We start from the raw sequence: 17,130 nt of genomic DNA, 5'->3' as shown, positions 1-17,130 counted from the left end.
AGGCCAGCTATGTTTCAGAGTGAGGGGTGAATAGTCATCACGAGAAACCCAGGCAGAGGAGAAATTCCTGGGGTTGAGGGAAAGATATAAAGGTTGTATAGACAGACAGTGGCCAATCAATGCCACAGTCAAGAAGGTGCCACAGGGATTCTAGGCTCTTACAACTAAAAGAAAATTACCTTGTTTTGTTTTTGGGGAGACTACTTTTTCCATAAGGAAAATATCAATTATGTATGGAAATAACTGGTATGCCTTAATTTTACCCCTTCTGCACCCTAATTTTCAATGTATTCCTTCAGGGTATCACCCCCCCATCAGAATATGTATCTGCTTTATAATGGAATGGAAAAGATTCATTTTTCAGAAACATATTTTAGCTGGCTATAGGGAACATCTCTCTTCCTGAAAGCAAGAAATCTTTGAACTGGGTCAACTTCACTGTCCCACTCCTTTTATTCTCAACTATATGAGAATATACCATTTTAGCCATTGCTTTTTCTCTTCTCCTTTTTTCTTCCACACCCAAATGAAGGTGTGTGGGAGATTAAAAAAAAACAAAACAAAACAAAAATAGCATAAAGAGGACACAGCAGAGCATTCAGATTACAAGGCGGTTTATTGAGTTAGTGGCATGCGGGGAAGTTCTTCCCGTGATCAGCAAATGCAGGCATTACAGTGCAAATCCAGAGGGAGAAGCTGGGTGCGGTCAGGAGGGCCTCGAGCCCAGGGCCTGGTCAGCTGGTGACGTGCAGAGCTCTCTAGAGGGGACTGTGCCTCATCGCGGGGACAGCTGGACGCAGACACCCCCGCACTTGGAAGAGCAACGTTCACGTCTCACTCCTCCCTGAAAAAGAAGGCGCGGAGGGGAAGGTGAGGCCTGATATTCACCGAGAGGCAGCAACCAACACTCCAATTCTTATCAACGCAGAGAAAACATCCTCCAAAGGAAGGAGAAAATTCCCAGTAACTTTGTGGCTTCCTGCCTGCGCTGTAGCTGCAGGAGCAGCGATTCCCAGGCCAGGTCCTCTGCCCTTTTCTCAGTCCCCAGGGACCTGACGGGCCCAGAGGGACCGCAGGTGAGGCCCGCACACTCACCGGCTCTTCTGGCGGTATTGTTGCAGCGCTTTCTCTGCCACAGTCTCCATAAACTTAGGACTGGAGACTTCTTGTGGGACCGTCACAGTGAAGGGGTAGGAATCAAAGAGCTTCACAACCACCTTAGTGAGGCCAGAGGGAACGCTGGGGTCGGAACTGTGGGAATTCACCTAAAAGGAGAAAAGTCACGAGAGGGCGGAAACAGCGGTCAACACGGACTCATCTGGCACCTGAAGTCAGGCTTAATTCAGATCAGTTGACCCCTTTGCTTTTTACTGACCTCGACATCTATACAACTTGGTGAACAGAAATGCCCTAATTCAGAGACCCTCACTTGTGGGTGTAAATGTCATTCACGAAGGACCAACCCGGGGGAGCCCCACCGAGTAAAACATGTTTCCTTTGAGCAGCCACTGGCCACGCGGTGGTAGAAGAGGAATCAGAGGAAGAAAAAGAAAAGGTTCCCAGCGCTAGAGGAAAGCTTCTTATCACTGGAGGAGAACGATGGGCCGATTCATGAGCCATCCTAGGCGGGACAGGGCAGCAAGGCAGCTCCCCGGAAAGAGCACTAGCTCTGCAGCCGGGCAGACAGGTTCAAACAAACACCCAGGAGATCACCCTGCAGATAGGAGACCCTGGGTAAGCTGTTGAACCTCTCAGTTTCCTCATCTGTAAAATGGGTTCATGACATTCCACGTCACTGAGTGATGAGGTTTCCATGCACCACTGGACCTGAGGTTTTTGTTTCCTGCCATATGACAAATGCTCAGTGAAAAGCAGACATGCCGTCTTGAGCATCTTCACCCCGTTTCAGCCCTGGGGCAGGATCCCATGAGCTCCAGACAACACCTTGAGCCCAGCTTCAGTGTGTGGCCAGGACAGACTCACCGTGGAGACGTGGAGATAGTGCTGGCTGTCGCTGTGCGTGAGGTTGGCCAGCTGGGACACCCAGGTGAACTGCTCGTTCAGCTGCTTCAGCAGGGAGGACGTGTTCAGCATCTTCTGCTGGTAGGACTGGAGCAGCTGGTCGTACAGTTTGCTGAACTTCTCCGCCAGCTGCAGGGACATGTTCAGCTGCTGGCGCAGCTGCATCTGAGAGGAGTCGTTGGCTGAACAGTCTGCCCGGAGATAAGAAAAAAAAAAAAAAAAAAAAAAGACAAACGACAGAAACGTGAAGGGAGAGCTAAAAAGGGATGAAAACAAATGGCAACCAGTTCACGCAGCCAGGACCTAAGGCAGAGCTACTCCAAGCTCCAGTCTGCCCAGCGTTCGCTAGCAGCCCAAGACAAAACAGACGGCTCGCCCCGAATGTAGATCGGCACGCGCATCCTTCATTGAGAAAGTCTTGCTCTGGGAGACAACGTCAGCTGAACTAAAGTGTCTCAGGGACATCACTGATTTCTCTTTGGGTGCAAGACCCTGTCTCCTTGGGGACCAGCAGTGAGGGGCACTGCCCACACCTCAAGAAGCACGGACCTCAGGGCTGCATGTGCTCAGACCTCCCTGCCCTCCTCCCTCCATTAGTCATTTCAGGAAACGGTGATGTTACTTGCAGCTGCCGTTTGCGTGGTACCTTCTATGTACCAGGCACCACCAAGTGCTCGGGATAGCCGTGATCTCTAATAGTCAGGTGTATTCTGACGTTAAGTCTTATCAAGAATGAAACTGAGGACCAGAGCGGTAAATCATTTGCCTAAAGTCATAGGGTGAACGATTGGCGAGGGCAGGATGTTGAACCCCGGGCTTTCACTCCTAAACTTGGGCTCTTCCTACTCTGAGTCTGTGGCTCTGGAAGATTCTCCAAGCTTGCCTATATCTATAGAGTTGGAAATTCTGGCCCCAAGAGCCTGGGTAGCAGAAGAGCCGGTCAGGACCCTCGGGCCACAGAGCATAGTAGCCTGGGGCTGGGCATCTGGGCTTGCCCACCTGCCCACCATGGCTGGTCGCCAAGCTCACCAGAGAGCAGGGAAGTTCATTGCTTTTGGTCACCAGGTGCCCACTGCAGGTTGTCAGGTGGATAAGAGCTGGAAACTACCCACTCTCTCGCTCTCTAAAAACTACTGTTTTTCTCTCCCTTGATTTTTGAAAAATATCCTCCAAAGAGCTCATCAAACCCAAGCAAGTCAGGGGGAAGGAGGAGTTCTTTGCACACTTCACCATGGTGGCTGTAATCATTTCTAAAATAAAATAAAACGTCAGGTGGGGCAAGACATAGGATTATTAACAATAAACTGGGTTGAAAAAGATATATAATGGTGAAACTTAACTCTTCTTACCAGGGAATCATTGAAAATAAGGACAGTCATTGAGAGCTGGGTAGCAGTCTAGAGCAGTGGCTCTCACCTGGGGCGGTGCTGTCCCCAGGGATATTTGACAAGGTCTGAAAACCTTTTTGGTGTCACAACTGGGGTGAGGGAGGGAGGCTGCTGGCATCCAGTGGGTAGATGCCGCTAAACATCCCAAAGGGCACAGGACAGCCCGCCACAAAGAAGGATCTGGTCCAAAATGCCAGTAGTACCGAAGTTGCGAAATTCCAGTCTGGAGGTCCCGGGCAGCACATGTCAAATGGCTGCAAGCACCTTAGATAAGAGGTCATAGGTCTTCCTCGATGTAGAAAAGAAAACCACCGTTTCAGGAAGCTGTGATCAGTGAACGTTAAGGTCAGCGCCAGGGGCGCCAATCTGAGCTTGGGGATCTGTAGGTCTCTTTTTCTGGCCCTAACGTGACTTTCTCATGGTGTGATTTACACTCTTCTAATCATGGTATTTTATGGGATAAACCCAGGAGGTTGTGTACTCACCTCTCGCTTCTTCATAGATCAGCCTCTTACAGCACTTGTATTTCTTTTGCAGTAGCTTCTAAAATCACAGCAATGAGACTAGGAATATTTAACTAGACTCTGAAGGCCTGCCCGGGCAAACCCAAAAAGTATTAAGTAAGAGCAAAGCCGCAAGATCGATCCGCCTGGTACAAGGGAAACAATTAACTTTTTCTGAGCATAGACTGTTGTGGGCCAGGAAGTGTTTCGCCGCTTTTATAGCTGTTACTTCCAAGTAAGAAGAATTTAGTCTGCCTGATAAAACCGAAGGAAACAGTGGAAGGAAGGTATTTCCTCTGCCTCAGGGACCAACCTACCAAAGGTAAAGTTACCGGGAAGCTAGGGTACCACTAGGAGAGACCCACGTGTTCAGGGTAGAGAACACAGCAGCACTGGTTGGGAACACATCACAAGCGCCCCCAGGGCGTCATGTAATCTTGGGCGGGTCACCAAACCTTCTCTGACTGAGTTTCCTCCTCTGTGAGACAGGGATGGTAAGTGTAGCCACCCGGTTATTCCAGGGAAAAGAGTAAATGTTTGTAAAGTGTTTACAAGAGTGTTTAGTAACAAACACATGCGAAGAGTTTGTTTAACAGACTCCACACTGCCTAAACTCTCATTGTCTGCAGCAAAACATGAGGACGTCTACCAGGTTTGGCCCTTGGGAACAGACCAACTGGGGGAAGTCAAAGGATGACAGCTCTTTAGAAAAGCACGGCAGCTCCTCCCACCGTCGGCCTGTTGACCGTGAGCTGGATGATGTGGTAAGCACCTTGTATTCTGTCTCCCGACTTCAGGGACAGCCCCTCATCTTAACCCGCGACCCCAAATGGGGACCCAAGCAGAGCTGGGCAAAGGACTCCCCCACCCAGAGTCACAGCTGGAAGGCAGCAGAGCTGGCATTTGAACTCCCGTCCGTCTGAGCCCATAAAGGCAGCCCCAGTGAGGTGGTGGAGACCCGAGGACACAGGAGACCACGGGGCCCCCCGACTCACCCATGGACAAGATCTCCTGGCACTTTTCACACTGGTCCTTCATCTTCAGGCATCCCGTGGAGTTGTGGCGGATTTCCTTGCACACGGTGCGGTCACTGCTGTTTTCTGGAGACACATGAGGGAAAGTCATACAGAGCGACACAGAGATGGACCACCCCGATCTCCCAGAGCCCTTCCACACTACTGTCTGGCCCTTTGACATGGTTCTGCGGGCAGAGCAGGTTGGACTCTGGTTGTTTGCCTGCAGACACAGGCTCGGATCGGGGCTCCCTGCAGCGGGACCAGGAGGTGGTTCGGCCCCCTCCCCCACCATCCCCACCTGCTGACACGTCTCCTGCCTGCTTGTACTTCTCTTTGGCATCATAACCCGTTCTGCTCTGCACTCTATCTGGCTCATTTCTCTCCCCGGGCCAGACAGCAAGCGCCTTGAAGGCAGGAATAGGATCCACCTTAGAACCTCCTTATAACACAGGGAGCCCCCCATTATGGATATGCAGTAAACTCCTTGTTCAGTTCAATACCCTCCTGTGTTTCCAATCCGTTTCAAGCCACACCCCAGTGCCGGTCAAACTGTAGCGTTTAGGAGATGGGGTTGGCCAACGAGTGTCTATTGGTTCAATGAAGGAAATCACTTCTGAAAGTTTTGGCTTCTCGTATCCATGTTAGAGTTCCTTCATTCAAAATATATTCATTGTGTGCCCATTCTCTACCAGACCCTAAGGTTACAGCCACAAACAGCTTTCTTTTTTTTCTTTTTTTTTTTAAACAGCTTTCTTAACTGTACCGTGAGCTGATTATATAATTTGTCGCCAATATATGCATGGCGTCCACATAAAGCCATCTGAGTTCCCAAGACAAAGGGGTCTAAGTTCTCTAGAGGAAATAGTCAATGTCATGCCCTCCAGTTGCTGGAAGGAGCTTGGTACACTCAAAAGAACACAGATTCCAAATCCTGCAGGGCTAGATTTGACCGGCTCCCACTTTGTCAGCTGTGAACCCTTGCACATGCTCCTTTACCATCCTGCCATAGTTTTCTCCCCATCAAACCAGGATGAGAGCACCCTCCCCAGGTTTCTGGGGGCGGAATTCAGATGACATATGCCAAGCCCCGGCCACCGTTCTGAGCATCTAACGGGTTAACATCTCAATGAACTGTGAGTTCCCATCCCATCCTCCTAACCTCCTGGGAATTCCGCCATCGGGAAGTGGTAGGGAATTCTATGCATGTGGGCATCCATGGCCTGCTGGGCCTGGTGGATCATGTCAAAGAAGGGCTGAAACATGTCATGGAAGTTCAGGGGTTCCAACACGGGGAAAGGCATGACATTCCGGGCGAAGCGGGACTTGGGATTGAAGAAGAGCGATCCCCTTGGGAACGAGCTGAAGGGCGAGTAGTACTGAGTGTCCTGGAACTTCCGGGGAAAGAACCGGTCCTGGAAGAGCTCGTCCATGATGTTGGATGCACGGTTGAAGCTGTCCTCCATGACGTCCATCACGTGGCCCTGCTGCCGGTCGTTCTCCAGTAGGGAGTCGATGCGGTCACCGTTGATCCACAAGTAGAAGGGGGAGCTCTGGTTCAGGAACTCCTCGAGCTGCGACAGGAGACAGGGGACAGTCAGGGGTGCTTCCCCCTTGTCAAGACGGGCCAGGCCCGGCCCCTCCTGGCTGCACCCGGGGCAACTCAGAGTCACAGCAGGCGACAGAAGGCCAGGCTGGGACTGGCTCCCCATCTCTGAACTGTCCAGGTCAGTGCCCTTCCATTCTACCAACCCCGAGGGGAAGAGTTTAGGAAGACCTGCGAGGCCGAGAGAGTCACAAGGCCCATCACATGAGACTAGTCTGCTGTCCTCTTTGGCCACTGGTGATCCCCAAGCCCGCTCAGCCAAGGGCCAACTGATGGGACTCCTGGAAAGGGCAAAATTCATGAGCCCTAGTTGAGCAAGGCCCACGGGGAGGGAGGATCAATAATAGCGTACTAAAATTTCTTAATTCCTTCTGTTTAAGTGGACGCAGGGCTCTGCCATACCGTGGAGCCATTTGTTACGTTAGGCAGCTAATAATTGCTGAATGAGAGTCTTCAAAGATGGCAAATACCTGGCACAGGTGCTTTTCATGACTCCACTTTACTGCACTCATAGCAGACATTACCAATTGATCACAGAGGCCCAAATGCAGCCAGAACTAATTAATTGCATCCGGCATGTGAAATGAAGCTGTGATATTGTGATTTATAATAAGAAATATATATTTGGTCTGGTCCTTGACAAAGAGGTCCTAAAGCCCTTGGAATTTCCTGTGATAAGAGCAATAAAGGTGTCTTTTGTTATGTTAGTGAGGTGACTTTTGGGAAAGCACCTAGGGATGGGGGCTGGTCGCCAGGGGAGCCAACCCTAGATTAGAGGGTTGGAACTTTCAGCCCCACGCCCTGATTTCCAAGGAGGGGAGAGGGGCTGGACCTTGAATCAATGACCAATGGTCAATGATTTAATCAGTCATACCTATGTAATGATGCCTCCATTAAACCCAAAAGGATGGGCTTGGGGAGCTTCTGGGTTGATGAACACATTTGCCAATGAGATGCAGGAGACTGTTGAACACGAAGAGGGTGTGGAAGTTCCCCACCCTTTCCCCATCCCTCCCCCTGGGCATCTCTTCCATCTGGCTGTTTCTGAGTTATATCCTTTTATAACACACCAATAATCTAGTATGTAAAATGTTTCTCCGAGTTCTATGAGCTCCTCTAGCAAATTAATTGAACCCAAGGAGGCAGTCATGGGAACCTCTAATCTACCGCCAGTCAGTCAGAAACACAGGTGACCACCTGGACTTGTGATCGGCAGCTGAAGTTGGGGGTGGGGATGGGGACGCGTCCTGTGGGACTGAGCCCTGAGCCTGTGGGGTCGGACGCTGTCTCTGGGTAGACAGGGTCAGAGCTGAGTTCAACTGCAGGACACCCAGCCAGTGCGGGAGAAATGCTTGATGGGGAAATCCCCACACTTGGAATTGGGTGCAGAATCAAACAAGCATATTCAGTTCTCCTCACTGCCCACCCAGAGCCCAGGCTGTGCTGAAGAAGCGGGGCCCCTCGTCACCTGTTGGCCAACCAGTCCGGAGCCGCTTCTGCAGACGCGCGCGTAGAACTTCATGCAGGTCTGTTTCAGGCAAGGCTTACACTCCTCCCAGAGGGCCGTCATGGTCTCATTGCACACCCCCTGGGACGCCTTCAGCTTTGTTTCAGAATCCTTGGTGTCGTTCAGGGCATCCTACAGGAGGACCCAGGCTGGGTTAGCCACAGAAACCACAGCTTCCCCTTCCCCAAGCAGGCACCGTGGTGCTGGGCCCCCCGGCCCAACCTGGCCACGTGGGGTGCTTATTTCCACCCCTGCTCTGGCTCACGTGTTCCCGCATCTGCCCACCTGGAATTCCCTCCCCATCTGGCTCTACACGTCCTCTCGTCTTCAAGATCCAACTGCTCCTTAGTCCTTTCCAGCCATTAGAGCCCCTCTGGACAGCTCCTTTCTCTGACGCTGCACTTAAAGTCTTTACCCCAGGACTTCCCTCTCGCTAATACCCCACTTTCTAGTCTCAACTTCTGGAATTTAAATGTCATCTTTCAAAGCTTCCCTGAATCTTATTTCTCTATTGCAGCCACGGTCCACGGCATGCCAGGGGAATAGGTAAGCTTCCGAAATTAAAGCCACCGCTACTACCAAAACTCTGCAAGACGACCATGACATTTGATCCAGTAATTCTACAAGAACTTATCCCGAGGAATTCCTGCAATAAAGGAAAAATCCATATGCTTGAAGACATCTGTTACAATATTCATGTGTGGCAAAAAAAATACTGGAATCAACCCCAAAGCTCAAAACTAGGGGACAAGTTAAGGACTCTGCGGTACTTACAAAAGGTAGATAGGACAGCATTACAAGGGATGTTTGTAATAAGTTTTAAATATTATAATAAGCATTTTTCATGTTAAAAATTCATGAGTTTGAGTATAGCCACTGTCCAAAAAGTATAGAGGAGAAAATGTAGTAAGAAATAGATCAAATGTTAAGTGAATCGTCCTTAGGTAAAAGGGTTATGGAAAAACTTCTGCTTTTCTATATTAAAATCTTGATAAATGAGTGTATTACTCTTCAAAGAATTAAGTAGACCATCCATACCGCAAAGCAAAGCTACACTATGAATATCTGAAAATGTGAGATCTTCTCCTGCTCTGTGTCCCCTGTCTCCTCATCTGAGATGGGGAAGGCCACCACGCCTCCAACTGGGCCAATTCACAGGCATCAACTCTGCTGTCCAATTCCATTCCTTTCCTTCCAGTTCGCATATTCCTCAACTAAGAAGTCATGTAGTCTTTTTCAGAACTTGATATACTTTATCATAGAACCTGGATTGTCAAGTATCAAACTCCAATGAGAAGTGCAAAAATTCAAGAACAAGACTTGCCACTTCTACATGGGCTCTAGGTTTCTCATAGTGTGACTAGAACTAATACTGATGCCAAGAAAGGCACTAAGTTTCAAAGAAAGTTAGAGCTGCACCCAGGCCAACATTTCCTTAAGTGGTTTCCATGGAATTGTGCTACAAGCTATCAGGAAAAAAATAAATGGATTCCATGGTCAATTCGATTTGGAAAACACTTGGATTAAATGAAGTTACACGTGCTTCCTTTACCGCACAACTTCTCTGAGTCTTTATAATGCTTTTACTCTATGCATTAGGGATCATGAAGGTGGCAGGGGGCCCCATCTCAGCATCTCTGTCATTAGGGGTAGGGTGGCAATGGGCATAGGCTTTGAGGAGACCCTGAAGGACACTGTTGACTTTTTAAATAGGCTGTTTATTGAATTATAGTGTTTTACTTTTGTATGTTCACCATTGGACCTAGGTGTCTCTTTACGAAGTAGTCCAGAACTCTATAGAGACTTGGGCGATACAGCATGTGCCTGCTGTACCCCCAAAGGTATTGCCCCTACTAGATAAGCTTCCTGAAGGTAGGGTGCCATCCCTCTCCTAACCTGTGACAGTGACAGACCCTACCCAAAGCCTGCCTTGGAGCTTGCACATAGTCTGGGTTTAGAAAAATCTACTGAAGTGAATCTGGGTGGCAGGCCCTGGGCCAGGCTTGTAACAAAACCAGATCCAAGATCTCGCTGCTTGAAGCTTTCAAAAGCAAATAAACCTTCCCTATTTGTTAACCACAGCCCCAGTATCAGCTGACACAACCGGAGAAGGCCTGCGGGTCACCATAGTAACCTGGCAGGGCACTCGGAAGAGCAATGGCCCCTCCCTCCCTCCAGCACAGTGGATCGAGGCGTGGGTCACCGGGCTCTTCCTTACCTCTTTCTTCTTCTTGGCCTCCTCTAAGGAGCCAAGCAATGACTTGCGCTCTTCATTGGTTTGTTCTATTAGGGTCTTTATCTGTTTCACCTCCTTGAGAGCATTTTTAATTTCTTTATTAATGTACTTACTCCCCTCGGTGGACATTTCTGCAAGAAAAGAGCAGGGAGGTAGATGAGCCCAGAGGAAGGGATGGTGCTGGGGATATAACCCTGGAACCAGCTGTAACGGTGAGAAAGGCCAGTGGACCTAGGGGCTGCCATGGCTGGGATCCCCCTGGCAGGCAGCCTTCGGGCCCCAGCTTTGCCCTGACACAGGTTCCATCCCAGGGCTCACTGTAGACCCAGGGCCAGAGAATCGACTACACCCAGCTGCTCAGAAATGCAAACCATCAGGGAGCGGACACGCCCCAGAGGAGGGACACCCCAGTCCGCCCCTGGAGCTCTGGAGAAGCAGCCTACCCAGCTGCAGAAGAAAATTTTCAAGGAAAAACAAAAGATCCTGGAAGCGTAACTGTTTAAGCATCAAAATATAAAATAGTGATATTGTGGATACAAGTCTTTCTGCAATGCAGTTTAAGCGAACATCGGAACTTCGCTGTTCTGATGCACAGTGTCAGGTGACAGGGCCACGGAGGTGACTTAATAGCACCATCCTTCAAGGAGACTGGGATCAGACACCACACCGTGTGACAAATGCAATGAGACAATGTCACCAAAGTACCGAAAGTAACAGCCAATGCTTCTCTGGTTCTTATCTTGGGCCAAATGCTGAGCTGGACACTTCACGTGCATTTTATTTAATACTCTTGACACCATCTTCACCCCTTTGCACAATCAAGGATAAAGAATCGCAGTGAGATCAAGATACTTACCCAGGGTTCTACAGCTGGGGAGGGCGGAGCCAGATTCCCACCCAGCTCTGGGCTCAACGCTTGGGTTTTTAACTATTACCCCATAGAGTCAGTCAGCTCATAGGACAAGAGTGGGGCAGAGGGAAGACAGGTTTCAGGAAAGGCCTGGCAGAAGAGGGGAACCACCAACTGGGCTCTGAAGGATGACAAGCCCTCGTAGTGAATGATATTCTGCCTTTCCTGAATCCGGAGCATTGGTTTTCTAGGTGGAAAGGTGGTGGATACAGGTAGTAAGTGCTATGGAAACTCAAGGGGAAATCCACAGAGGCTCCAATGGTCCAGGCTTCATGAAGCTTCGTGGAAGAGGTGTGGACACTGGACCGAGCAGATGGGGAGGGGAACAGCCAAACGAGCTGCAGCAGCCAGAAAGGACTTGGGGTCTACCTGACACTGCCTGGAAGCCCACCTGACCACAAAGAGCCTAGGCCGGCGAGAGAGGGCTCAGAGAGGGGCCTGGGCAGAGCAAACCCGATCCGATGCACAGGACAAAGATGGTCTTAACCCTTGGGGCCCTGACAGAGGGAAGCATGCCAGGAGGGCACTCCTGGTCACTTACCCTGGAGCTCTTTGTCCGAGACTGCCCTGCCATTCTCCCAGCTCAGCAGCAGGCCCACCAGCAGCAGTAGAGTCTTCATCTCGCCTCCTTCTCCAATTCTGGAATCCTAGCACGCCTCTGTTTGCAGAGAACAGGGGACTGTCATGGCAACAGCTAGACAGCCTGCTGGTTACAGGCCCAGCCTGCTGCCTGTGTGGCTTCCCAGGAACCCTGCCGAGGCCTTGCCCTCCACTCTCCCCTCAGCTGGCATCACCAACTTTTTATCCCAAGGAAGTGACAAGAAAGTATCAGACTTGCCACTGGGCCCCTTCAAAAGAAAGTGGAGGAAGTGGGTATGGGGAGGAACCACAGGACAGCAGCCTAATATAGAAGAAACGAGAACTCCAGAGTCAGAGCCACTGGGCTCTGGTCCAAGCCAGCCGCCCTCCTCCTCCTCCTCCTCCTCCTCCTCGCCCCCCATAAGAGCTGACTATGCCTAAAAAAGGCACATGTGCTTTCTGTATCCAGAAAGGGCATCTATCTGATGATACCTGCTCACATCAAACAAACCCTGAAAACACCTCTCTTGGGTCACTCATCTGGCCTCTGCCGTCCCCCTAAAGTGGGGACTGCAGCCCAGAGCACAGACAGCCCCCTGCTGTCTGCATCACCCATCCTGCCCACAGCAGGCATCACCAATCAATCACAGCGCTGTCCCCACCAAGGCTGGACACCTCCTGAAATTGATTTTCAAGGGTCTGAGGCAGTGACAGCCTCTGGGTTGCTACAGGGAAATAAATCCATTTGTCATCCCTAGCGTGGAAGAGAGTAGAGCAAGGCGTGGAGGACAGTTGTCTTCAGGGGATAGAGGGGGGGGGGCAAAGCCAAAGGATTAACGGCGGAGGGGGGGGGCAGGGCAAGGAACCTCCCCAGGAAAAGTCCCTGTGGGAGGACGTACCACTCTGCTCTGCCAGGTCCCTTTCACGCAGCCAGTCCCTCTAAGCCCACAGCAGGGTGTCTGCCAAGGTCCTCCCGCCACCACTCGGCTAGCTGCCCTGAGCCCTGGACCAAGCTGGTCTTACACAATGGACCCTTTCCCAGAAGCTGAAGTTGTTGCAAAACAGAAACCCCTCCCCCGGCACTGCCCTCCACCCCAATGCTCATCCGAACTCACCCGTTTCCCCTAAGAGAATGGGAAGGGGGTCTCCCCTTCCTGAAAGGATGTACATCCAGAAGCTGCTCTCCGCTCAGCAGGCCCATCGGGACCCTTGGGAGAATATTGATAAGGCAAGTCTCTCCTGAGACATAATTAGTAAGGCAGCCAGGCTGTGGTTCCCGAGCAGCGTGGGAGAAGAGAGCGGGTCACCGCCCTCCCCAGAGATGGTGAGTGGGCAGCTGAGCCAGGGTGCTATTCCAGGTCTGTGAGGCTCTGCCCTAGCTGCTCACTGAAGCCTGAAATGCCTCAAACAGGGACAGAACCTTTGTCATGCCAGAGAGAGAAAGCCGGCGAGAAGCACCCTTCCAGCAGAGGCCCCCGATAGCAAAGACTTCTGAGAAATCCAGACATGAGCCTCTGAAATAGGTTGGGACCAGAAGACGGGGCATTGGGCCCTGACGAAAAGAGAGACAGGGCAGCCAAAGGCAAGAGCTCTGGATAAGAAGTCTGGAAACCCAGTGGTCAGTACAGGATCTCCCACCAAGAGCCTGGGGGCCATGGGAGCCATCAAGTTCCGAGCTGGGAGAGAGACCTGTCTCCTGCCCAATCCCTCCACCTCAGAGGGGAGGCCGAACCCAGAGACAGGATGGGGCTCCCCAAGGCCTGCAGCAAGCTGGTGACAACCCCAGGATGAGAACTCAGCCCTCCCAAACCCCAGTTCAGTGTTCTTTCCTTGACACCAAGTCACTTAAATCTCTGAGCCTCAGTTTCCTCACCTGTAAAATGGACCTAATAGAGACCTTACAGATGGAAATGTGTTCTGTAAACACAAGGGTCTTATGTAATCATAGGAAATTCCGACTCCTTCAAAATTGACGTAGGATCAATCATGGGCATTGGCAGTATCTATCGGGGAAGTGGGAGGAGGTGGCGTGTTGGGAGAGGGACAGAGGAACTGAAGCAGGTACACAAAGGTCACCTGTGGTCCCTCCCCGACTGCGGGCTTTGCCTTAGTGATGTGATCAGCTCCTACGAATTACCCGGGAGTCTTGTTATAATGCTGATTCTGATTCAGAGACTGCTTTTCTAATAAGCTTGCAGGCGATATTGATACTAGTCCAAGGACGGTACGAGAACAGCGGCTGCGCGGCCACACTGCCCTCCCTTTGCACTGACTCACCTCCCCACCCATCTCCTGGCCAGGGCGCCTGGTTGCCAACTGCTCTGATTGAACAAGCCACTCCAAGGCCCTCCTTTCCCCAGAGGAAGCCGTGGGGAGGACATGGTCACGCAGCTAGTAAGCTGCAGGGTTTAAAGCCCAAAGCCCAAGCTCCTCTCCTACTGCCTCCCCAAATGCAGAAAACTCAACCAAAAAGAAAAATGAGAAAATAATTCACCTGTAATTCACACCATCGAGAGGCAAACATTAGCACCGTGGTATATTTCCTCTTTTCTATGCATTTGCATACAATCAGATCCTTTACATCCACTATCTTCAAATACTCTCTAAAAGCACACTTTTGTGGCCGTATAATATAGTCCTTTTTTCTGATGTACTTTATTTGCCATCCCACAAGCCGGGCATTTAAATTGTCTGTAATTTCCAACTATTATTACCGTGAACACTCTCGCGCGCATCCTTTTATAGTATCTGTGCTTACTCTTAAATTCTAAACTTCACTCTTAAAAAAATAATAATAATCAGTTTCTTTTTTTCATTAGGTCCAGAAATTCTGGAAGGTCAAGGCTTGGGTTCTAATCCCAATTCTGATACCTATTTGCTGTCTATCTTTGGAGATGGTCCTAAACCTCTCCAGGTTTCAGATTATCATCTATAAAATGAGACAGTTGAATCAGATGTCTGAAGTCTGATGGAGGTTGTGTGATGTTTCTCTGATGTACCCTGGTGCATTAGGAAGCAGAAAGAGTAGGATTTCAGTGGTTGCAACATATACTTAAATCAAAACATCGTTACTTATAAACACACAATCCAGAGAACTAGAGAATTCGGGAGCAAACAAGATGACTCATGCGCGCAAGCGGACAACCACCCCTGGAGCTCAGTACCTTTCCAAGGAAGATGCCGCGGGAAGGCTGCAAGTGCAGGCCAGCTCTGCCACTCACTAGCCTGGCCTCGGGCAACAGCCTCCGTCCTCCAAGTGTCCATTTCCACATCTTTACAAAAGGAGGATCCTTACACCTATCCCGTTTACTCCACAGAATTGTGGTTGGAGCTGATGAACAAAGGGCCTCTTGAGTCCCTTGCCTGTCTGCCGGCAATTCCGTCCCGGCTCGGCTGTCTGGTGATGGGGCTCCGACCACCTCCCTTCCCTGGATCCGCGACTCCATCTAAAGCGCCCCTCTGACAGCCCTGTGACTCCCAGTGGTCGTCGTCTCCTCGCCTGGGTGCCGCCCCCCGCCCCCCGCCCCCCGCCCGCTCATCAGTCCCGGCCAGGCTCTGCGCAGGGGCAGGAAAGGTGGGGACATCTCACCGGTCAGCGGTGCCCGCGCGCTCCTCCTGGCGACGCCGCGTGCACAGCACGGTGAGGCGCTCGTATTTATAGCGCTCTGCTGCGTACACACCCACTTTGGGGCTGGCTGCAAACCTGCATGACTCACGCCCCAAGAATGCGGTAGAAAGCACCGGGAGCTTTCTGGAAGCCGGTGCGGGAGGGGGTTCGGAGGTGCGGGCGGGTGGATGTCCGGTGCACCACCCGGCAGGGGGCGCGGGGGCGCGTATCAGCACCGCGAAAGGCTCCGGCGGAGACAGACCCTGGGGTGCGGGCGCGCACCGCTGCCGGCTCCCCGTCCCCGGGGGCTCAGAGCTGGCGCACGGCGCCCCCAGGAGGGCAGAGCCTGAATTAACGTGCACAGCTGGCGCCCAGCTCCGCAGAGATGGAGGGATGCTCTGCGCCCCTGGCTGGTGCCTCGTCCCCAATAGAACGTCACTGTTCCGCTGCCCAATTGAACGTTAATCTTTCGCATTCAACACGCGCCACTCCTCTGGCTCCATTGAAGTAGAACGGCGTCAGAAATAACGTGGGTGTGATGGAGAGGGATGTCGTGCTAAAACACAGGAAGTACAAAATGCCGGCTTCCCGAACCACCACCTGACCTGGTGGTCCCTTGGCAGACCTGCTGGCCGGGAGGAAACAGAAATGTGTTTTTAGGGGTGAACAGAGCATCCATATGGGGAACTAGAAGGCCTCCCAGGCTCCTTGACTCCTGGACGTTAAGCAAGTATCTTCCCCATCCACTTGGGACCCAGCCAAGCAGGGCGGGCTTCATGAGCACGGGACCCTGCCGCCCACACTTGGTTTGAGGAGCTACTGCCCACGTCTTGAAATTCTTAAGAGTTTTTGAACAAGGGGCCCTGCGTTTTCATTGTGCACGGGGCCGCCCAAATTATGCTGCTGGTCCTGCTTACAAGGGACTCACTGATCTCCACCAGCACCAAGTTTCCTCTGCTGGCTCAGGAGGAATCTTGCCAAAGGACTTTTTGGCAGGGGGCTTTGATGTGGCAGAGGGATAGGAGCGGTCACACCACGCCCTGGCAGGGAGGGGACTAACTGAGAAGCCCCTCAGGCGTAGCTACTTCTTGGGGAAGAAACAGAGCCACACACTCTGACCCTAGGATGTTTGAGCCCCAGGAGAAAGGTCCAGGGGCTGGAGGGTGGTTCTTATACTGGCTGGGGGAGATGGGTGGGCAGGGCAGGTATAGGCAGCTTGGTTTGCTGGCCGACTGAAAACCAGCAAGATGAAGGGCTCAGAGGAGAGCTCTATGGCCAGGGGCTGAGTTGTCCTGCTCACAACTTTTGAGATACAGCCTAAGGCCCAGTCCCTGGTCGCCCAAGGTCCAGGGGCAACTAGGACCCCACCCTTTTCAGGAAGGAGCACAGAGGGAGCTTCTAGGCCTGTGAAAAACAGGGGATGGGGGAAGGACCTGAGCTGGGTGCATGGAATTCTGACCACAGTCTCAGCTCTGTCCCGAGGCTCTGGGTGACCTTGGTTGGACCAAAGACTTTAACCCCCACTCCTCAGTTCTCAGTTTCTTCCTTCTGTACAATGAGGAATCTGGAAGGTATCATCTCTGAGGTCCCCTTCACCCTAACCCAAGGCAATGCCAAGTGTGAGGAGATCATCAGCTCAGAAGGAAAAAAAAACAATCGACAATTGGGAACAATATTTCTCCCCTGAGGCTTCACTTTATCTTCCTGAAAAAGTCAAATTATCAGTAACAGCTACATTTTCTATGGCAACTGCCTCTTC

At 51.4% G+C, this 17,130-nt stretch overlaps 1 protein-coding gene across 1 annotated transcript; it reads right to left on the bottom strand.

Annotated features, from left to right (window-relative positions):
* Positions 1-597: 597 nt before the first annotated feature.
* On the bottom strand, positions 598-15,488 carry CLU (clusterin). The gene is made up of 9 exons (XM_082402845.1): positions 15,354-15,488; positions 11,727-11,843; positions 10,258-10,406; positions 8,001-8,171; positions 6,089-6,500; positions 4,909-5,013; positions 1,984-2,213; positions 1,096-1,265; positions 598-844 (listed from the first exon to the last, which is right to left on the bottom strand). Exons 2-9 carry the CDS (start codon positions 11,803-11,805, stop codon positions 835-837), a joined length of 1,326 nt encoding a protein of 441 aa, XP_082258971.1. The 5' UTR covers positions 11,806-11,843; positions 15,354-15,488; the 3' UTR covers positions 598-834.
* Positions 15,489-17,130: the final 1,642 nt, after the last annotated feature.

Source organism: Balaenoptera borealis (genome assembly GCF_965194805.1).
Source record: "Balaenoptera borealis genome assembly, chromosome: 8".
NCBI lineage: Eukaryota > Metazoa > Chordata > Mammalia > Artiodactyla > Balaenopteridae > Balaenoptera > Balaenoptera borealis.
This window is presented reverse-complemented; position numbering and strand designations above follow the sequence as displayed.